The sequence below is a fragment of the Dendropsophus ebraccatus genome, chromosome 14, assembly GCF_027789765.1.
Source record: "Dendropsophus ebraccatus isolate aDenEbr1 chromosome 14, aDenEbr1.pat, whole genome shotgun sequence".
NCBI classification, from domain to species: Eukaryota; Metazoa; Chordata; class Amphibia; order Anura; family Hylidae; genus Dendropsophus; species Dendropsophus ebraccatus.
The window spans coordinates 74,670,113-74,693,350 of NC_091467.1; the positions used below are offsets into that span (position 1 = coordinate 74,670,113).

Sequence of the window (23,238 nt, forward strand, 5' to 3'; positions counted from 1 at the left end):
CTTTGATATGTTGCTGCCAATGGTGAGACTAACAATTCCTTCCATACTTGTTGTTATCTATTCAGTCTCCTTCCCCCAGTTCTTAGCTGCTGCTTTCTGCTGAAGACACAAAAATCTGTGTGTGAGCTTTTCTCTCTGTCTCTCCCTCCTCCCCCCTACCTTCTGAAACGGCTGATGTAAACAAGTCCTTGGCTGGCTGTATCTGCAACTTTGTAGCTTCTTTGTAATGCTGGGAGGATTAATCACAGTGAGCTCATCAGCAACTTGACCTCCCTGCATTATAAAGAAGCTACAATGTTGCAGATAAAGTTACATCAGCCGTCTCAGAAGGGAGGGGGAGGAGGGGGAGACAGAGAGAAAGGCTCACACGCAGATTTTTGTGTCTTCAGCAGAAAGCAGCAGCTGAGAACTGGGGAAAGGAGCCTGAATAGATAATAACAAGTATGGAAGGAATTGTTAGTCTCACCATGGGCAGCAACATATCAAAAGTTATGTTTGAATGGAATACCCCTTTAATAATGTTGAGTGGACTTACTGAACTGTTTGGGTTCAGCAACATTCTCTGAATCTGAACGTTCAGCATTTGACTCCCGGCAGCTGCAGAATTTGGATGTCACCCTAGGAAGTCCTGGAAAACATGGATAGAGCCTTATCCACCAGGACCCCCTAGGGTGACATCCAACGTCTCCAGCCGCTGGGAGACAAATATTTGGGTTTGCAGAACGTTGCTGAACCCAAACAGTTCGGCAAGTCCGCCCAACACTACTCCTTAGTTGAAGGCCGCCTTACTAGATGGCACTGGGGTCAGGAACAGCTATAAATGACCAGCATATCCATCACACATGAGCTTTATCCTGCCAACATGGCGGACACCCCATTCCCTTCTTGGACCTTCATAAAACAACCCCCCATTCTTCCCGGAGCTCTGGGAGCAGATGACTGAAGATGCAGAATATTAGCGGTATACAAGATCAGACAGACAAGCGGTGGGCGGCACACAATGTCCTCCTTATGGTGAGACTCATGTAGGAAGCTGGGAATGTGCTGCAGGCTGATGTTCCTTCCCACTGCAGAGAGCTGCTCCGCTTAACCCTCTAGCTGCTGGAGAATGATATACAGGATGGGACGTTAGATAGGGGTTAGAACGGACGGCATATATACCTGATGGAGAGCCGTCAGGCCGTCTTCGTTGCTCAGGTTGGGGTCCACGTTACTCTGAAGTAGCAGAAGAACTGCAAAACAGAAAACAAATAGGCATGTGAGCGCAGAACAATGGACAATTCCCCGGGTCACAGCAGCACTTAGGATACATTACACGCATCGTACATCTAACTGCAAAGCTAAGGTTAGCAAATGACAGTATTTAAAGGGACACTACAAACGAATCCATGGCGATATAGGCTTGAATTTGACAGATGATTCAGTTTTGTACAGGAGCAGGGACTTCTGTCAAAAGATGGGTGTCCCTGCTCCTGTACAATGAGCAGCAAACAATACACTCTTTATTTCTTCAGTTACATCATCAGGTGCTCTACACCTGATCCCACCAGTGAACAGTACAGGAGTAGGGACTTGTGTCAAAACATAGGGATCCCTGCTGCTGTACACCCAGCAGCAAAACATACACTGTAGCGTTACAGTATCAGGCGCCATACACCTGACCCTGGTGAACAGAACAGGAGCAGGGACTTCTGTCAAAAGATAAGGGTTCCTGATCCTGTACACTGAGCATCAAAGCATACACTGTTCATCTGTTCAGTTACATAATCAGGTGCCGTAAACCTGATGCTGGTGAACAGTACAGGAGCAGGGACCTCTGTCAAAAGATAGGCGTCCCTGCTCCTGTACACTGAGCAGCAAAGCATACATTGTACATCTGTTTAGTTATAGTAACATGATCAGGTGCTCTACACCTGACCCTGGTAAACAGAACTGATCAGTGAGGCATGTAGTCTATCATATTTCCAGGAGCAGGGACACCTGTCTTTGAATGGATTCCTGTGCTCCCCCCAAAAAAACAAAAACCCTCAGATTTGGACTAATCCAAGATCTGGGTTTGGAACGAACAAATCCCCTCATCTGTTCTGCAGAATTATGGCTGGATATAAAGATGGCATAGTGTCTGTGTTATTGCCCCAGTATTCCCTGCACTCGGGAGACCGTCTGTATCTGTAGCCTTCAGTTTCTATTGCAGAGATATCAATTAATTCTAGGTCACCAGTTACCCGTCCATCGATCCGCGCTTTATTTAATACTGTATTCAATTAAACTGTGTGATTGATTGTGGAGAGCAATGATGGTAGAAAGGTCATACAGGGCCTGCCAGCCTCCGGGCCGCAGTGTATACATATATATATATATATATATATATACACACTAATCAGACATCAGGAACCGTTCCCACGTACCGACCCCAAACCAAGCAAAACCACAAGTCTGTAGAGTTCCTAAATCTGTTGTTAATGACGGCAATGCTTTATGGGTTAAACCAGTTCTAACTGGTGGCGACTGCGGCAAATACGGATGAAGTTTTTTTCAACTACGAAACAAATATTCCGGGCATTAAATCCTCTGACGGGGGACGTCAATAACACTGAATATCTCTTCACAATGACACCAGGGATGGGATGCGTCAAGCAGGAACAACGAGCCAGCGTAAGGGAACGTCACGCAGAAACGCAGATCGCTAATCGTCCCGTGTAAAAGAGCCAGAGATCAGCGACAAACGAGAAATCTCATCAGTAGAAATGAGGGAACCTCCAGCATGTGCGGGCTCCTCCAAGCCTCAGCAGTCAGCATACGATTGATGGCGGCTGGAGAAGTTGCCACCAACCTGCTCCACATCATGAAGTTTGGCTTCCTCTATGGTCCGCACCTTCTTCTTAGTCTTATACTTCGGCACTCGGCTGCTCCCTGCCATCACTGGGTCTGGGGTTGAAACGCGTTGGTGTTTAAAACCCTGAAATCTTGTTGTATTAGGATCTGTAGGGGTGGGGGTCAACATAAGGAGTGCCTAAGGGATTTTATTGCCTGCCACATCTGCACTATTCATGCCCTCAAAAGTAATGACCCCCCCTTTGGGTAACCATGATATAGATATCATAGAACAGTACGGCCAATGTGGACGTTCAGCTATTATATACTTATATATACTCGATGGACCTGTCCAACACAATTCCATCTATAAACTAAGGCTGCCCAGCCGAAATGCGTCACATCACTGTGTATGTATGTATATGTATGTGGATGCCGAAATGCGTCACACTCTGTGTCTGTATGTAGATGTATGTGGGTTCTGGAACGTGTCACATCAATGTCTTTATGTGGATGTATGTAGGTGCCAGAACACATCACTGTGTCTGTATGTAGATGTATGTGAATGCCGGAACGCGTCGCATCGATGTCTGTATGTAGGTGTATGTGAATGCCGGAACGCGTCACATCGATGCCTGTATGTAGATATATGTGGGTGCCGGATCGCGTCACACTGTCCATCTGTATGTAGATATATGTGGGTGCCGGAACGCGTCACATTGATGCCTGTATGTAGATGTATGTGGGTGCCGGAACGCGGCACACTGTCCGTCTGTATGTAGATGTATGTAGGTGCCGGAACACATCACTGTGTCTGTATGTAGAGGTATGTGAATGCCGGAACGCGTCGCATCGATGTCTGTATGTAGGTGTATGTGAATGCCGGAACGCGTCACATCGATGTCTGTATGTAGATGTATGTGAATGCCCAAACGCGTCACATCAATGCCTGTATGTAGATGTATGTGGGTGCCGGAGCGCGTCACACTGTCCGTCTGTATGTAGATATATGTGGGTGCCGGAACGCGTCACATCGATGCCTGTATGTAGATGTATGTGGGTGCCGGAACACATCACACTGTCCGTCTGTATGTAGATGTATGTAGGTGCCGGAACACATCACTGTGTATGTATGTAGATGTATGTGTGTGCCAGAACACATCACACTGTCCGCCTGTATGTAGATATATGTGGGTGCCGGAACGCGTCACATCGATGCCTGTATGTAGATGTATTTTGGTGCTGGAACACATCACTGTGTATGTATGTAGATATATGTGGGTGCCGGAACGCGGCACACTGTCTGTCTGTATGTAGATGTATGTAGGTGCCGGAACACATCACTGTGTATGTATGTAGATGTATGTGGGTGCCGGAACACATCACACTGTCCGCCTGTATGTAGATATATGTGGGTTCCGGAACGCGTTGCGCTGTCCGCCTGTATGTAGATGTATTTTATTGGATTCCACGGGTGCTGGGACCTTTCCTATTTATCTGACCATCCCCGATATCTGCAGTTTCCAGCTCTCCTTGTTTCCTACAGTCCACTTGGATCAGAAAGAAGAGTATTCCGGGATGTTTTGCTGGCATACTGTTTATATGACACAACGTCTTTGTGGTTTTGTTATCGTGTTCAGTATATACTGTACATACTACAGGGAAGTGCGAAGCTCTCGGAACAATAAGGTTAATACTGAACCAGGTTCCAATTATTAACCCCTTCCGCTCACGAGCAATCAGAGACGATGGTGACCTTTCCACCCGAGCACACGCAGGAGGGAACTATTAGATGTCTCACACAATTATTAAATGCTTTTCAACTAGGTCATTAGCATTAACGCCAACCCGTAAGATCCAGCTGCCGAATCTGCGGAGAGAAAGGAGAATGTTGGAACACGGTGCCGGTCAGCTCTCCATGTGATAGGGGCGATGCCAAAGGTCGATGTCTGGAGGGAATGACACAGAGCCGGGGCGGCGGGGATACTTATACAGCTGTGTAATACGGGCTATGTATCATGAGGAGTTCTCCGTACAATGCACGTGCGGCCTCTATGTGACCTCCGCACGTACCCACTGCTGTTTTATCGGAGAAACGCTGTAAAAAAAAAAAAACTATTGGCTAACATCAGAGCTTGGCCGGTGGCCGGAACCCCATTGATTTTTGACAGATTTGTAGAAAGATGAAAAGTTGTTTGATCTGATGAGAATCCGTCCTGGCCCATCGGCCCGCCGGTGTCCTCCATTTATGTTTTTTGATAAAAGGAGGAAATAGACAGATGAGAGCGCGTGCAGAGCGTCCGGATGTGAATGAAGCCAAAAAACTCAAAGTCTCCGTAAATAATAATCAAAATAAGATAATCAACTGTTCTGGAAGATCTCAAAGGGGTTGTCCATTCCCTAAACACAAGGTAGGACATGTGATAATTGTATTATTGCTGGACATGTGACCACCAGGACCATCAACGATGATGAGAATGAGGGTCCCGGGTCCACCATCTGATGTGTGCATCACTCACTGTCTATAGGACTGGAGATAAAGTGCTTGGCCAGCCTTGTGGTCCCAAGGATAGTGAACTCAGGACCCCCCAGATCTGGAGTCCAAGTACTGGTTCCATGAATAAATGAAGTTGGTGGGACAACCCCTTTAAAAGAATACTTCAGGAAAAACTTAGAGACAAACGAGCCAATGGGTCATCCAACCAGCTGAAAGATCATCTACCATATCTCTCCTTGTGATAGGAGATAGTACAACTGATCGTGTCATGTAGCGTTGAGCAGAAATGCCACAATTTTTGGGTTCAGCAACGTTCTCCAAACCTGAAGACTCAGCATTTGAATCCCCATGGCTGGAGAAGGTGGATGCTGCCCTAGGCCTGCCAGAAAAATATGGACACAGCCTATGGCCATGAGCTGTATCCATATTTTCCAGGACTCCCTAGGGCTGCATTCAACTTCTCAGGAGTCAAATGTCAAACTTTCAGGTTTGGAGAACATTGCAGAACCCTAACAAGTTCGGCAACTCCGTTCAATACTAGAGTCAACATCAGTGGGTTCAAACGTCAGTATAAAGTGTCTCGATGTCTCGATGATGATGTTGGTGGAGATAAGAGTCAGGCGTGATGGATTTTCACTACCTGACCCCTTTGTTCTTAGGCGTTTAAGCCAGTGTCAGAGCAGCCTAGTTGAGGTTTACCCCTCCCCATAGTGAACAGAGGAACGTTCGGCCATTCTGTATGGGGAGGACAGAAGAGATAACTGTTGTCCGATAGTTATTGACGGTGTATAAGACTCTCTACTCAGGGACTCTCTTGGAGACCTTGATACATGTACCACCCCCTTTGGGCCCTGCACAAGGCCCGCACATACATAGGTGGAATAATTCTAGTTTTAGTTTGGCTCGAAAACCACATAAAGAGGTCCACGTGTGATTCCAGCCTAAGCCGGTGAATCCGGCTCAAAGGAAAAGTCTAAGTATTTCCTGTTTCTTAGAACCCGTTCCTGGCTCCCACTCAATAAACTGTGTCAAAAACTGCATCAGTGTGATTGCCGCCTTAATGACACCAGCACTCACAACCACATTAACAATCTATTAGAGCTGATTTCTGGCCCAAACTGGCAAATTCCCCTTTGGCTAAAGTCTAGGCCTCCACAGGCGTTTATCACCGGTGATCCATCATTCCCAAGGTCGGTGGGGACGGCAGGAGATGCTGGCCTTGCAGATAAGGCTCTTAGTATCTTAGCAGATAAGGTCTAAATAAAAATGGAGAAAGGCAGCCCAAAGCCAAACATTTTACTATGGTCTCCTCATGAGGTCGAGACCAGGGATAGGGAAGCTTCGGCCCTCCAACTATTGCAAAACTACAATTCCCATCATGCCTGGACAGCCAAATTGTATTTATTTTTTTACCCTATGTGGAGTTCTGCTCAGTATCGGGGGAGGATGGAAGTCTTCACGTTTCTGAGAACTTTTTACCATGTGATGATCAGACAGGATGCAGAATCACCACATCCTGTGAGGTACGTTCAGCTTTGTGCACAAAATGTCAAAGTTCAGGAGCTATTGCTGATTATGGAGGGGCTCCGAGGTCTACAAGATGCGTCGGTGTCACTGAGATGAGATGTAGGAAGGAAGCCGTGAAATCCCCTGAGATCAGGTGTAGAAGAGCCACGGCTGCCATTCGAGTGGATGACGATAGAGGTCTATGGGTTGACTGTCTAAGGAATATGGAGGCCCTCCGACTCTTTCCTGACAGATGATGCTGGGTGAGAATGGAACATGATGGGTTTTATTTGCCTGACCTTTATACTCTATATTTATATACTTTCTATTCTATATACTCTCCATTCAGAACACGTGGACATGTATATGAGGGGGATCAATTGGAATAGTTGTTGGCCAAACGTTCATTCAGCCTACAGATTCCCCCCCCCCCCCCCCCCCCATGCTCATGAACTTTTGGCTCGGCTGAATGTCCTGGTGTTCTTCTTGGAGCATACAGCGGAGCCGTAACATGGTATCTTCAAGTCGGGTGGTGAAACATGCAACAACTTTCTAATGTTACCCATAGATGAAACCAGGTATATTCTTAAAACATGGAGGTCTTACTCCGATCAGATAAAGGCCTCAAAGTTTTCTTTAAAAGAGAATAGTATAGGAAAGTAAACGTAATCTACACTAAACTGATGGCAAAATAATGAAATAATCAGAAATCTCCAGCTGGGAGAGGAGCCAGGTATACCGTAATAGGATGGGTTCAGGTCTAATGCGCATGCTCAGAGGCTGCCCTGTTCATTGGTCGTACACAGCTAGATGTGACAGGGGTAGGTCCTACTGCGCATGTCCAGAGGCTGTCCTGTTCATTGGTCGTACACAGCTAGATGTGACAGGGGTAGGTCCTACTGCACATGCCCAGAGGCTGCCCTGTTCATTGGCTTTGTACAGCTAGAGGTGGTGAGGACAGGTCCTACTGCACATGCCCAGAGGCTGCCCTGTTCATTGGTCTTACACAGCTAGATGTGACAGGGGTAGGTCCTACTGCACATGCTCTCCATGGTTCCTGCAATCATAATAAATAAAAATAGGCTGAAGGGATGGGATGGGATGGGGTCAATGATAATACTGGGTTCTAAAAGGTTTAAAGTAAACCTAGTATAAGATTATATAATAAGAGAGGTTTTCTATGGGGATTTTCTGCTGCTCTGGAAGTTCCTGACATGGACAGAGGTGGCAGCAGAGAGCACTGTGTCAGACTGAAAGAATACCCCACTTCATACACAACATTTAGCAGATGATAAGTACTGGAAGACTGGAGATTTTTAAATGGAAGTAATTTACAAATCTATATAACTTTCATTACACCAATTGATTTCCCCGGAGGACCTCTTTAACCAGTGTACAAAAGACTGTAATACAACTGGAACTAATGGATTGTTCCTGCCCCTCCACTATGGTGGAGTCACTCCAATATGAATTATATAACCTATAACCCTTCACCAGCGTTACCTTCATACATTATACCATCGCTCTTCATACCTGTAACCAATATAAATTCTGAGTTTTCTAGAAAAAGAACTTTTTTTTTTACAAGCCCATTAAGCGTAATGTTTGATAAGCAGCTGATGTTCCATAAGGCGGACCCCCTGGCCGCTATCTTTCCCAGTACGCAGGTGTCGTGTCCAGCCTTTATGTTCTCTTAAACAAAGATCTGGTACTCGACTCTCTCAAACTCGCCAGCTCCGGTTCCTAACAAGTCTGCATAACAAGCTTCACCAAGGTTTATTGGTACAGAAATAGTCAGGTGTCCTTGTGCGTCTTTAACCCTTCACCGCCCGCCAGCCCCGGTCACCTTTGTACTGCAGACACATTCACACCTTATAACTCCCCATTAATTCTGAAACGAATCATAGGTTCTGATCTGACGCTCGGTCTCGGCAGGATGTATACGTCAGTGGAGCTTAGCGAGTATATCAGATTTCAAGTTATTAACCTTTATCCTGGTGCATCCCGCTAACCTGGCGTCTCATTCCTCCCTCGCCATCACCAGCATGTTATAAGACAGGATGGTGTAGGGTCTTGAGACCTACAACAGTTCTTGGTTCAATTCCCCTCATAGAAAAAAGGGGTTAAAGGTGTTGTCCAGTGCTAGAAACAACAACAAAAAAGTAATACTCCCCTGCCCTGATCACATGCCTGGTCACCACTGCTTCCTGATCCTAGGATGGGTCAGCCTCTCTGGTTCTGGCCACAAGGGTGACGTCTTATCCCTACAAGAGGTGATCACTGCCCCCGCAGTCTGATGATTGTGGATTACAGACTGTATACGACTATGGGAAGGATGCTTGCGCCAATCATTGGAAATTCATGCAAAAAAAGTTGGATATTTCTAGCTAACGAGACAAGAACCAATCGATAACCAAGTTGTGCACAAAGACGTCCACCAGCGCCTCAGGGAGCCTACCAGTATGGTGAGAAGATGCCGTCCTGACAGTCCTGGGTCGTCTACAACCATCTTCACACCAGGTATATGGGGGTCTTCTAATTGTCCCAGACAAAAGATGTTGGGGGAAAGAAGTATCAGGCTTATTGGATATTTAAAGGGATTCTCTCTACTAGGACACATGACCACTGAGTCAGCTCACCGACTGCAGAGCTCACCGACTGGCCACCACTAAAAAGAGACCGGAGTCCCCACTGCAGCTTCTGTGCTGGATCACCCCAAACAGTTGACTAAAGGTCTAAGGACTAAAGCTGGATCACCCCTTTAAGATGCCTGACCCTGCAGGGAGGGGTCTGACCGCAGAGTATTATCCTCCCCCTATTGTATTGCATGTGTATGGCCGGTGTTCCCCTTTACTGATCTCACTTGACAATGTGTCCCCGCTTTGATGTGTATGACTCCATCCGCCCCAGTTACGCGCCCGGCGCAGCATGAGATCGCCTGTTTACGGTCAGATTATGTAAACTGCTTTATTTATCGGCTTTGTAAGTGCAGATTTTTTTTTTCCAGCCGGAGTGCTTATTACTGACAACAGTGAGCGCATCCGCCCACCATCCCACACATTGCACTGCGAGTTCTATGACTAACAGGACTCATACACAACACTTCTCTTTCCCACACAGAACAGCTTTATGTGTAATCCTTCTGATGTATGCTAAACAAGGTTAAAGAAACACTCCGAGCAAAACATACACTGTGTCTTATGTAATGCAGAACCTGGGGGGTGGGGGATAGGACCAATGAGAGAGTCATTGTGCCCTGTCCCACAGACCCCGGATCACTCATTGTCTACTCTATGCAGACCCTAACACCTGAGCACTGCCCCCGAAGCCCCGAGACTGTTTGTTAGCTCTTTCCTATCCATGCCGGGTCCGGGGTCTATTTGTCTCCTGGGGTCGGTGTTCAGGTAAAAAACCTCTTTTATTCAGGTGGTGTCCTGCGGCACTGTGTCAAAGGGGCGGGGCCTAAAGCATCCATGCCCTAGGCCTGCAGAACAGATGCTCCGGGCCCCACCCATTTGACACGGTGCCACATGACACCACCAGAATAAAAGTTTTTTACCTGAACACCGACCCGAGGAGACAGATAGACCCCGGGCCGACATGGATAGAGAACCAGGGGTTTGGGGCAGTGTCTGGGTGATACAGAGTTTCCTTTAATATCATAGTGTATATTATCCCTGTACTGTCATATTACTGTGCTCATTATCCCATTACTGTGACATCACTGTGTGCATAGCTCCTGTAGTATGACATCACTATGTATATTATGGGTGTACTGTGACATCACTATGTATATTATGTCCTTACTGTGACATCACTATGTATATTATGTCCTTACTGTGACATCACTATGTATATTACGTCTGTACTGTGACATCACTGTATATATTACGGCTGCACTGTGACATCCCTATGTATATTACGTCTATACTGTGACCCCCTGGCTATATACATTTTCTGTGACCCCTGTACTGTGACCCTGTCACGGCCGCGGCGGCGCCCCGCGTTCCGGGCCGCCGCCGCGACCGCTTCCTGCCCCATGCAGCAGCCGGTGTCCATAGTCGGGGACCCGGCGCTGCTATCACCTCGGCCCCGGGGGGCGCCTCACCTCTCCACGCTCCTGTCTCCCGCTGTGCCGGCCGGCGCGCGCGTCCCCGCCTCCTAGGGCGCGCGCGCGCCGGCTGTCTCAGATTTAAAGGGGCAGTGCGCTCCTAATTGGTAGTTGCACCTAATCACTCCCCTATAAATCCCAGCATGCCCTGTCCCCTGTGTTGGAGCCTCTACATGCTTCCCATAGCGTTTGGCCCAGCTCCCTGTTGTTCCTGTGTCCTGTCCGTTACCTGGTCCCAAGTCCCTGTTCCTGAGTCCTGTCCGTTACCTGGTCCCAAGTCCCTGTTCCTGAGTCCTGTCCGTTACCTGGTCCCAAGTCCCTGTTCCTGGTTCCTGTTTCCCTGTCACTCCACCTGTTCCCGTGTCCAGCCTGTCACGTGCGCTCTCACCTGCAGACCATTGCCTGTGCCATCCCCTGCCACGCCTCGCCTGCCGACACCAGCAACCAAGCCAGGGGTAGCGACCTGGGGGTCGCCTGCCGCAGCAAGTCCATCCCACCTTGCGGCGGGCTCTGGTGAAAACCAGCGGCCCCTTAGACTCCGCTCCCTGGTGAGGTTTGTGCCATCGCTGGTGCCGGTCCAGTGGATCCACTACTCCAGGCGTTACAGTAGGCTCCAACCATGGATCCCGGCGAGGTGCCTGATCTCCGTGATGTCGCCAGAGTGGTCACTCAGCAGGCGCAACAAATCCAGAAGCAGTCACAGCAGATCCAGCAACTCACTGCCGCCTTACAGCAGCAGACTACTGCCCAGCGCACACCACCTCCTGACGCTTCTTCTTCACTCCGACTGGCCCTCCCAAGCAAGTACTCTGGGGACTCTAAGTTGTGCAGAGGATTCTTGACTCAGTGCACCATGCACATTGAACTTTTGAGTAGTCAGTTTTCCACCGAGCGCTCTAAAGTGGCTTTCATCATCAGCCTATTAGAAGGTAGAGCCCTGGCCTGGGCCACGCCACTGTGGGACCGTGATGATCCAGTTGCTGCCAATCTCCGGGCCTTCCTATTCGAGTTTCGCTCCGTCTTTGAGGAACCTGCCCGTGCTTCTTCAGCCGAGACTGCTCTCCTCAACCTCTCTCAAGGCAGCTCCTCTGTTGGTGACTACGCCATCCAGTTCCGCACCCTGGCAGCCGAATTGGACTGGAACGAGGCCGCCCTATTGGCCACCTTCAAGAAGGGCCTGTCTAGTCGTGTGAGAGACGTGCTCGCTGCCCGAGACCTGCCTACCTCCCTGAACGAACTCATTCTACTGGCCACCCGAGTTGATACTCGTTTTTCGGAGAGGGAGGAGGAGGTTCGGCATGAACATTTACTAACCCGTTCCCGTCGCCATCCCCAGCTGGCGCCGGTTTTCCAGAATCCTGACCTTTCGATGTCCCAACCCTCTCCTGAGATTCCTATGCAGGTGGAACGGGCTCACCTGACGCCTGATGAAAGAATCCGGCGCCTGGAGCAGAATCTCTGTCTCTATTGCGGTGGTTCCGATCACTTCCGGCTGGGATGTCCCCTACGTCCCCAAACATCCGGAAAATGCTCGCACCTAGGTCCGGTGGGACAGGTGTCCCTAGGTGTGAATGCCACCATTCCAAGTCTGTCTATGCCAGTTTCCATCCGGACTCTCTCAGGACGAAATCATCAGACTACTGCCTTCCTCGATTCTGGGTCAGCAGGCAGTTTTATTGCGGCAACATTGGTCCAAAGATGGCGGCTACCCGTGACCCGACTAGCCAGGCCTCTGTCTATCTCCTCGGTCACAGGCGAAATTCTTACCGACCGTGTGTACTACCAGACCGCACCTTTAGTCCTCCAGGTGGGTCCTTTACATCAAGAAGAGATATCCTTCTACGTCCTGCCCCATTCTTCCCCCGCGGTCCTCCTGGGACTCCCGTGGCTGCAAGAACATGCCCCTCAACTGGACTGGAGAACCGGGGAGATTCTCAGTTGGGGTCAGGACTGTTCCAACCAGTGTCTCAGGTCACCTCAGACCAAGTGTACTATGTCGTTTCCTGTCCCAGCCAAGCCTCTACCCGACCTACCGGCAGAAGACCAAGACTCGGCGGATGCCTTCTCTGCCGAGGTGTACCCTCTCCCCGTACCCAAGACTAAGGTCGTGTCCTCTCACCACCGGGAGAACTTACAGAAGGTCCTCGTCCACAGACCCACAGTCCCTTGCCATGTTTTACCGCCTGATCGCCTAGCACCAGTCGTCACCTCCTCGCCTCAGAGAGTACCCCCCGGAAAGACTCATGTTCACCCTGCGCTTCGAAGAGGTATTTTGAAGTGGGGTCATTCCTCGTTGGAGGCCGGGCACCCTGGAGTCCGTAAGACCGGCCAACGGATCTCTCGCCACTACTGGTGGCCTAGTCTGTTTCATGATGTCAAAGACTTTGTGGCTTCCTGTGCCATCTGCAGGCAAGAAAGAGGGGGAGGCCAAAGGGGGGGGGTACTGTCACGGCCGCGGCGGCGTCCCGCGTTCCGGGCCGCCGCCGCGACCGCTTCCTGCCCCATGCAGCAGCCGGTGTCCATAGTCGGGGACCCGGCGCTGCTATCACCTCGGCCCCGGGGGGCGCCTCACCTCTCCACGCTCCTGTCTCCCGCTGTGCCGGCCGGCGCGCGCGTCCCCGCCTCCTAGGGCGCGCGCGCGCCGGCTGTCTCAGATTTAAAGGGGCAGTGCGCTCCTAATTGGTAGTTGCACCTAATCACTCCCCTATAAATCCCAGCATGCCCTGTCCCCTGTGTTGGAGCCTCTACATGCTTCCCATAGCGTTTGGCCCAGCTCCCTGTTGTTCCTGTGTCCTGTCCGTTACCTGGTCCCAAGTCCCTGTTCCTGAGTCCTGTCCGTTACCTGGTCCCAAGTCCCTGTTCCTGAGTCCTGTCCGTTACCTGGTCCCAAGTCCCTGTTCCTGGTTCCTGTTTCCCTGTCACTCCACCTGTTCCCGTGTCCAGCCTGTCACGTGCGCTCTCACCTGCAGACCATTGCCTGTGCCATCTCCTGCCACGCCTCGCCTGCCGACACCAGCAACCAAGCCAGGGGTAGCGACCTGGGGGTCGCCTGCCGCAGCAAGTCCATCCCACCTTGCGGCGGGCTCTGGTGAAAACCAGCGGCCCCTTAGACTCCGCTCCCTGGTGAGGTTTGTGCCATCGCTGGTGCCGGTCCAGTGGATCCACTACTCCAGGCGTTACAGACCCCCTGGCTATATACATTCTCTGTGACCCCTGTACTGTGACCCCCGGGCTATATACATTCTATGTGACCCCTGTACTGTGACCCCCGGGCTATATACATTTTCTGTGACCCCTGGCTATATACATTTTCTGTGACCCCTGTACTGTGACCCCCTGGCTATATACATTTTCTGTGGCCCCTGTACTGTGACCCCCGGGCTATATACATTCTCTGTGACCCCTGTACTGTGACCCCCGGGCTATATACATTCTCTGTGACCCCTGTACTGTGACCCCCGGGCTATATACATTTTCTGTGACCCCTGGCTATATACATTTTCTGTGACCCCTGTACTGTGACCCCCTGGCTATATACATTCTCTGTGACCCCTGGCTATACACATTTTCCTACACCTAAGCCTCATATTCCATCTGTCCTCACCTTCTTCTGGGTCGTTCCTCAGACAAGCCTCATGGAGTGTGACCCGGGAAGGGAAGGAGACTCTCTTGCTCCTGGTGGGGGTCTTCCTTCTGGACTTCTGCTGCCGCCTCCTCCGGTTCTCCTCCTCCCTCTCATTCTGGGCCCACCTCTTCAGCTGTTGCTCCCTCCGTTTCTTGGCCGCCCGTAGTCTCTCTAAGGTCGACGCTTTCTCCAGGAGCTGAAGTTCTGCCAGGAGATCCATGGGCTTGGTGGCCATACCTGGCTGTCAGGATAGCCTAAGCTGCTGCCTCACAAGACGTGGATGCACGGACATATCTGTGAAATAAAGAAGAGGATTCAGATCGATGACATTGAGACGCCTGCCTGGTCTTGTGTCTAGTGAAAACACTCAAGTACCCAAAGCCAAAACACTCTCCAGGGCTTACCGGGACACCATCACTAAACAACACTCTCCAGGGCTTGCCGGGACACCATCACTAAACAACCCTCTCCAGGGCTTCCTGGGACACCATCACTAAACAACCCTCTCCAGGGCTTTCTGGGAAACCATCACTTAACAACACTCTTAGGGGCTTTCTGGGAAACCATCACTAAACAATCCTCTCCAAGACTTAACGGGACACCATCACTAAACAACCCTCTCCAAGACTTACCGGGACACCATCACTAAACAACCCTCTCCAAGACTTAACGGGACACCATCACTAAACAACCCTCTCCAAGACTTACCGGGACACCATCACTAAACAATCCTCCCCAGGACTTACCGGGACACCATCACTAAACAACCCTCTCCAAGACTTAACGGGACACCATCACTAAACAACCCTTTCCGGGGCTTTCTGGAAAACCATCACTAAACAACCCTCTCCAGGACTTCCTGGGACACCATCACTAAACAACCCTCTCCAGGACTTCCTGGGACACCATCACTAAACAACCCTCTCCAAGACTTACCGGGACATCATCACTAAACAACCCTCTCCAGGGCTTCCCAGGACACCATCACTTTCCTGTTATTATTTTGTTTTTTATCCTTTTTATCTGTGCTCCAGGGGACAGTCACAAACTATACCACTTCTCCTATTATTATTACTGACTATATAACCTACGGGGATGATCATTTCTTGGGTTATTTTCATTCACGTCACGTTTTTCTTCTACGTTTAGCTCCGGGGCCCATGATGTACATAATGAATGTCTCCATAGCGGTCCATAGGTCAGAAATTGGTCAATATAGTTCACTTTTCTGTATAAATTGGCCAGAATATGCCCCTATAGTGTAAAAAATAGGTGGAATGGAATGGCATAGTAGACATGGTGTACGTTTTTAAGGTAGCCTATTGGTGATCTTTGACATCTGTCACAGTCACATGTAAAACATACCATAAAAGCCAATGGGTAAAGAATGCACGAGCTTTTTGTAGTGTATCCATTAAAGTGTACCCGTCATGATGTCCCCTGGTGGATGAGCGGCAAGTTCTTCTGTCAAACCAGACGTTCAGGTCTCCTCGATGCTAACATGAAATGAGACTATAATGCTCGCTCCCCCCATTGGATCCAAGGAGACCTGGACGTCCGGTTTTACATTGTTCTGTGCAGCTGATCCGGAGATCTCCTCCTGAATAACATGGACAATAAGTAGTCCTCTCCATTACGTGCATGAGCCCAGTAGTCCTGGATATTCATGAGAAGCAGAAAACTCCGCTCACCAGCTGCTGATTGGCAGTTATCTATCCATGCTGTGTATAGTCACCTGTTAATCAGCAGCTGGAGGGTGGGGGGAGGGGTGTGGCAAGAATCCTATTCTCCTGCATATTAGGAGAACGGCTGAACAGAACGATGTAAGTAATACACCAACCCGTTCAGCATTTCTGTTAGTTAGTTTAGGCTGCCCTCATTTAAGGCGGAATAAACCTAGTGACAGATTCCCTTTAAAGGGTTAAACAAAATGTCTAAAATTACCTATTTGAAAATGCCACAAGAATCAGATTGGCAGGGATGACTGGCACCCAATGCCGATCAGCTGTTTGGTGTCAACAGGAAAACCTGCTCATATGAAGACTGTGACGCCTGATCGGAGGCATTGATAACCTCTCTGGATAAAAGGATGGATAACTCCTTTAACTATATAATCCAGGCTGGAGTTACACCCAGGGGACTACACGTGCACTTTGTTCTGTATGGCCGGAGGTTGGACCATCAGAAGGATCACATGTGGTGGACCCAATGCTTCGCAGTCGGACACTGAGTGTTCATGTCCCATTTAATAGAACTGACGGAACAGACTGCAGAACGTGACCTAATTTGTAGCAGGGGATTTAATCTCTGATCGTTCAGCTGTGTGACACATCCTGTATGGTAACAGAAACCAAAGCAGGAAAGACAGATAGAGAGCGGGCCACGCTGTGACTTCCTGCCGTCACACAGCCCGGACTACCAGCCATGAGAACACAATGGAAAATGCCTAGAATGTGAGCCAGCATTACACAGAATAGACCCCAGCTACCATTAAAGGGGTACTCCACTCAAACATAACTTTTAATATGTTGCTGCCCATGGTGAGACTAACAATTCCTTCTATACTTGTTATTATCTATTCAGTCTCCTTCCCCCAGTTCTCAGCTGCTGCTTTCTGTTGAAGACACAAAAGTCTGTGTGTGAGCTTTTCTCTCTGTCTCTCCCTCCTCCCTTAATAATAAAGTATGGAAGGAATTGTTAGTGACAACATATTAAAAGTTATGCCTAATTGGAATACCCCTTTAAGAACATATTTTCTAAATTATACTGAAAGGATCCCAGTAATTTACTACCTACAAATCCAGGTGTCTTGAACGTCAACCAAGCTCTCGCGGTCTAAGTATATACATCTTAAGGCTATGTTCACACAACGTATGAGACTGGCCGTTCTGTGACCCAATCCGGGTCACGGAACAGCTGGTCTCTGGCCGGATAATTTCGGCCGGTACTTAAGTACCGGCCGGATGATCTTTAAAGCCACAGAGCTCTGATGCGGCCGGAGCCGCTCGCTTCACTGTGTGCACTGACAGGGCTTTCTGTCAGTTTTTTCCGGCGCCGCATGGGATCCCGGCCGGAACGTATACAATGTGTGTACGCTCCGGCCGGGATCCCATTGCACATAAGGCTTTGTTACGCACCGCAAATCTACGGCCGTAGTTCTGCGGCGAGAACTACGGCTGTAGTTTTACGTTGTGTGAACATAGCCTAAGGAAGGAATTCATAGAAATAAAATTAACATCCTAATTCCAGCGATATAGAAAGAAGAAGAACAGAGAAAGCAATCATAGTAGTAGTAGCTATTTATCAAGTGTCACCGGCAATAAGATGGTCGATATCGGTTCCTCCTCGAATAAAGACCGGCTTGGGATGTTTATTGGTCTGAAAGCAAAGACTCGTCTTCTGGGGATTCTGGGGATGGTCCTGTGATAGCCGTGGGCCGTGAGCTAAAATAGTGATGACTCGGCAAAGGCCCAATTCTTCCATAGCTTATCCCTGTTCTCTAGTCTTAGAAGTACAGATGACTTAGGGCAGGGGTAGGGAACCTCGGCTCTCCAGCTAAAGCTTTGGCTGTCCAGGCATGATGGGAGTTGTAGTTTTGCAACAGCTGGAGGGCTAAAGGTTCCTTACCCCCTGACTTAGATGGTCAATGCCGAATATTTGGATGGATAAATTGGACGTCTAGTAGAGTTCATTGGTTATAGTCATGAAGTCCGGTGTTTTTTATGCAAATGTCCCAACAGCTCCGCAGCTCAGGGGGTTTATGTAGAGGCATATTGCCTTTACATAAATCCTGATCGCTCAGAGCTGGCATAGGTTTCAATATCATATTTTTACGCCGATTTGCCACATCTGCGCCTAAAAAAGGCATTTACGCCTTTTCGTAGATGTCCCTCATTGTTCTTGTGTAAAACGTAATCTATCATGACAAGGCCCTAATGCGGATTGGTTACTGTAGGGATTATAGATGGGAAGATGATATCATGGATACACCCTTCTCCTGTGTACACGGATCCATTCACACTTTGATAGGACAGGATTGTTAGTTGGACCAGGTAAAATGTTTATGTCAAGGATGGTCTACATGGCTGATATGGGGCCCTTGGCCATAGTTGGTCCCATATAGAAATCTATTACAGTATCTAGGGCATTAGCCCAATGGGTGCGAAGGATGGATCAGAACTGGTGTTGAGTGAACTTGCCGGAAGTTTGGGTTTAGCAAGGTTCATCTGAACTTGAATGAACTGCATTTGACTGGAGTTTGGCAAACTTTAATGCCGGCTTAAGGAGTCCTGGCCATAGGCTGAATCTATGTATCTCTACAGCCTATGGGGGGCATCCAACTTCTCTAGCCAGACTGGAGAGAATACACCACTTCCTGCAGGACATACAGCAGCTGATACATACGGCAGCACTGATTGGCTGATGAGGAGCGAGGGCTCCTGGCTGGGGGGAGGGGGGGGGGTTAAAGGGGCCAGCTTACATATCCGCAGCGGAATGAAAATTTGAAATCTGCTGCGGATCCGGTATGTGTGAAGGTACCCTTATACAGTAACACCAAGCTATAGAGCCCATACCAAGCAGGGTCTCATACAGGTCAGAGGAAAACTGTGAAAATCAATGATTTAGAATGAAATGTTTGTTCATTGGTAGAAATGTAACAATAAATGATTGTTTTAGCCGATGGCGGAACCATCATCACCTGAAAAGAAGGTGGCCATGTTTGAATTTTCGTCCAATACAAGAAAGTTCTTTAGGCTCTTATACATTTTCAATAACCGTTCGACCACCTGATGTCTTTCCCAGTGCTGAGCGGAGTTCCCAAACTGTTCGGGTTTGGCAACGTCTGGAGAAGTTGGATGCCGTCCTCTAGAGTCCTGGTTTTCCTGCAGCGCTAGGGCAGCATCCAACTTTTTTAGACACCGGGAGTCAAATGCCGAACGTTATGGATTGGAGGACGTTGCCGAACCTGAAACAACAATAATCTTTCCTATTCGCCCCATAATATGGAAGTTCATGCGTTCCCTATTGGGGGGGGGGGATTGTAAGCTGCAGTTAGGCAACTCTGGAATCAGCTTCTCCCTAAGAGAACAATAGAGTTGGGGCAGTTAAAGTCCATCCCGCCAACCCTTCTCTCCACCAATATCACTTTTCAATCAGTGCAGCTACCAATCAATCCTAAAGATCCTGGGACTGCGATGCTGGGACATCACCCGATCAGCAGATGTCATAGAAGAAGAGGAAGGTTCTCGTTGCAGCCACTTCACACTGATCAGGTAGGACGGCAAGCTGTGGTTTCAGCCCACTCAAATGTTCAGTCAAGTAGGTGGTGAGCGAGGGAGGATGACAGGGGAGGATGGCAGGGGGGATGGCAGGGGAGGATGGCAGGGGAGGATGACAGGGGAGGATGGCAGGGGGGATGGCAGGGGAGGATGACAGGGGAGGATGACAGGGGAGGATGGCAGGGGGGATGGCAGGGGAGGATGGCAGGGGAGGATGACAGGGGAGGATAGTAGGGGGGATGGCAGGGGAGGATGGCAGGGGAGGATGGCAGGGGGGATGGCAGGGGAGGATGACAGGGGAGGATAGTAGGGGGGATGGCAGGGGAGGATGGCAGGGGGGATGGCAGGGGGGGATGGCAGGGGAGGATGACAGGGGAGGATGGCAGGGGAGGATGACAGGGGAGGATGGCAGGGGGGATGGCAGGGGAGGATGGCAGGGGAGGATGGTAGGGAGGATGGCAGGGGAGGATGGCAGGGGGGATGGCAGGGGAGGATGGCAGGGGAGGATAGTAGGGGGGATGGCAGGGGAGGATGGCAGGGGGGATGGCAGGGGAGGATGACAGGGGAGGATAGTAGGGGGGATGGCAGGGGAGGATGGCAGGGGAGGATGGTAGGGAGGATGGCAGAAGAGGATAGCAGGGAGGATGGCAGGGGAGGATAGCAGGGAGGATGGCAGGGGAGGATGGCAGGGGAGGATGGTAGGGAGGATGGCAGGGGAAGATGGCAGGGGAAGATAGTAGGGAGGATGGCAGGGGAGGATGGTAGGGAGGATGGCAGGGGAGGATAGCTGGGGAGGATGGCAGGGGAGGATGGCAGGGGAGGATAGCAGGGAGGATGGCGGGAAGGATGGCAGGGGAGGATGGCAGGGGAGGATAGTAGGGGGGATGGCAGGGGAGGATGGCAGGGGAGGATGGCAGGGGGGATGGCAGGGGAGGATGACAGGGGAGGATAGTAGGGAGGATGGCAGGGGGGGATGGCAGGGGGGGATGGCAGGGGAGGATGACAGGGGAGGATAGTAGGGGGGATGGCAGGGGAGGATGGCAGGGGAGGATGGCAGGGGGGATGGCAGGGGAGGATAGTAGGGGGGATGGCAGGGGAGGATGGCAGGGGGGATGGCAGGGGGGGATGGCAGGGGAGGATGACAGGGGAGGATGGCAGGGGGGGATGGCAGGGGAGGATGACAGGGGAGGATGGCAGGGGGGATGGCAGGGGAGGATGGCAGGGAGGATGGTAGGGGAGGATGGCAGGGGGGATGGCAGGGGAGGATAGTAGGGGGGATGGCAGGGGAGGATGGCAGGGGGGATGGCAGGGGAGGATGACAGGGGAGGATAGTAGGGGGGATGGCAGGGGAGGATGACAGGGGAGGATGACAGGGGAGGATGACAGGGGGGATGGCAGGGGAGGATGACAGGGGAGGATGGTAGGGGAGGATGGCAGGGGGGATGGCAGGGGAGGATAGTAGGGGGGATGGCAGGGGAGGATGGCAGGGGGGATGGCAGGGGAGGATAGTAGGGGGGATGGCAGAAGAGGATAGCAGGGAGGATGGCAGGGGAGGATAGCAGGGAGGATGGCAGGGGAGGATGGTAGGGAGGATGGCAGAAGAGGATAGCAGGGAGGATGGCAGGGGAGGATAGCAGGGAGGATGGCAGGGGAGGATGGCAGGGAGGATGGCAGGGGAAGATGGCAGGGGAAGATAGTAGGGAGGATGGCAGGGGAGGATGGTAGGGAGGATGGCAGGGGAGGATAGCTGGGGAGGATGGCAGGGGAGGATGGCAGGGAGGATGGCGGGAAGGATGGCAGGGGAGGATAGCAGGGAGGATGGCGGGAAGGATGGCAGGGGAGGATGGCAGGGGAGGATGGCAGGGGAGGATAGCAGGGGGGGATGGCAGGGGAGGATGGCAGGGAGGATGGCGGGAAGGATGGCAGGGGAGGATGGCAGGGGAGGATGGCAGAGATGATGGCAGGGGAGGATAGCAGGGAGGATGGCAGGGGAGGATGGTAGGGAGGATGGCAGGGGAAGATAGTAGGGAGGATGGCAGGGGAGGATGGCAGGGGAGGATAGCTGGGGAGGATGGCAGGGGAGGATGGCAGGGGAGGATGGCAGGGGAGGATGGCAGGGGAGGATAGCAGGGGAGGATGGCAGGGAGGATGGCAGAGAGGATGGCACGGGAGGATGGCAGGGAGGATGGCAGAGAGGATGGCAGGGGAGGATGGCAGGGGAGGATGGCAGGGGAGGATGGCAGGGAGGATGGCAGGGGAGGATGGCAGGGAGGATGGCAGGGAGGATGGCAGGGGAGGATGGCAGGGGGGATGGCAGGGGAGGATGACAGGGGAGGATGGCAGGGGGGAGGATAGCAGGGGAGGATGGCAGAAGGGGATGGCAGGGAAGGATGGCAGGGGGGAGGATAGCAGGGGAGGATGGTAGGGAGGATAGCAGGGGAGGATAAAAGAAGGGGATGGCAGGGAAGGATGGCAGGGGGGAGGATAGCAGGGGAGGATGGCAGGGGAGGATGGCAGAAGGGGATGGCGGGAAGGATGGCAGGGGAGGATGGCAGGGGAGGATGGCAGGGGAGGATAGCAGGGGAGGATGGCAGAGAGGATGGCAGGGGAGGATGGCAGGGGAGGATGGCAGGGAGGATGGCAGGGAGGATGGCAGGGTAGGATGGCAGGGGAGGATGGCAGGGGGGAGGATAGCAGGGGAGGATGGCAGGGGGGAGGATGGCAGAGAGGATGGCAGGGGTTGTGTGTTCACAAAATCTGCTTCACTATATTTTCCATTGTTGCTGATTCATGAAGAGCAAAAACATGAGAGACGACTCAGTAACACTATACCTGATATACACTATATACCTGATATATACACTATACCTGATATACACTATATACACTATACCTAATATATACACTATATACATTTTACCTGATATATACACTATATACCTGATATACACTATACCTGATATATACACTATATTCACTATACCTAATATATACACTATATACACTATACCTAATATATACACTTTACCTGATATATACACTATATACCTGATATACACTATACCTAATATATACACTTTACCTGATATATACACTATATACCTGATATACACTATATACACTATACCTAATATATACACTATATCTAATATATACACTTTACCTGATATATACACTATATACCTGATATACACTATACCTAATATATACACTATATACACGATACCTCCTAGGGTTAGCTGGGTAAAAAGGAGTGCAGCTTATTAAAAGGGAATTCCAGCAAAATTATTATTTTTTTTTTTTTTTAAATCAACTGGTTTCAGAAAGTTATATACACATGTAAATTACTTCTATATAGAAATCACCAGTCTTCCAGTGCTTATCAGATGCTGTATGTCCTGCAGGA

General features: G+C 50.4%; 1 protein-coding gene across 7 annotated transcripts in view; it reads right to left on the bottom strand.

Annotated features, from left to right (window-relative positions):
* Nucleotides 1-23,238, bottom strand: part of PPP1R16B (protein phosphatase 1 regulatory subunit 16B) — a 63,661-nt gene that overhangs the window by 16,507 nt on the left and 23,916 nt on the right. For all 7 annotated transcript variants that reach the window (XM_069951776.1, XM_069951775.1, XM_069951774.1 and 4 more), the window contains 2 exons: nucleotides 14,533-14,847; nucleotides 1,162-1,232 (listed from right to left, as the gene is read on the bottom strand). In XM_069951776.1, the coding sequence (XP_069807877.1) occupies nucleotides 1,162-1,232; nucleotides 14,533-14,788 (327 nt within the window). In that variant the 5' untranslated portion in view covers nucleotides 14,789-14,847. The remainder of the gene's footprint in view (nucleotides 1-1,161; nucleotides 1,233-14,532; nucleotides 14,848-23,238) is intronic.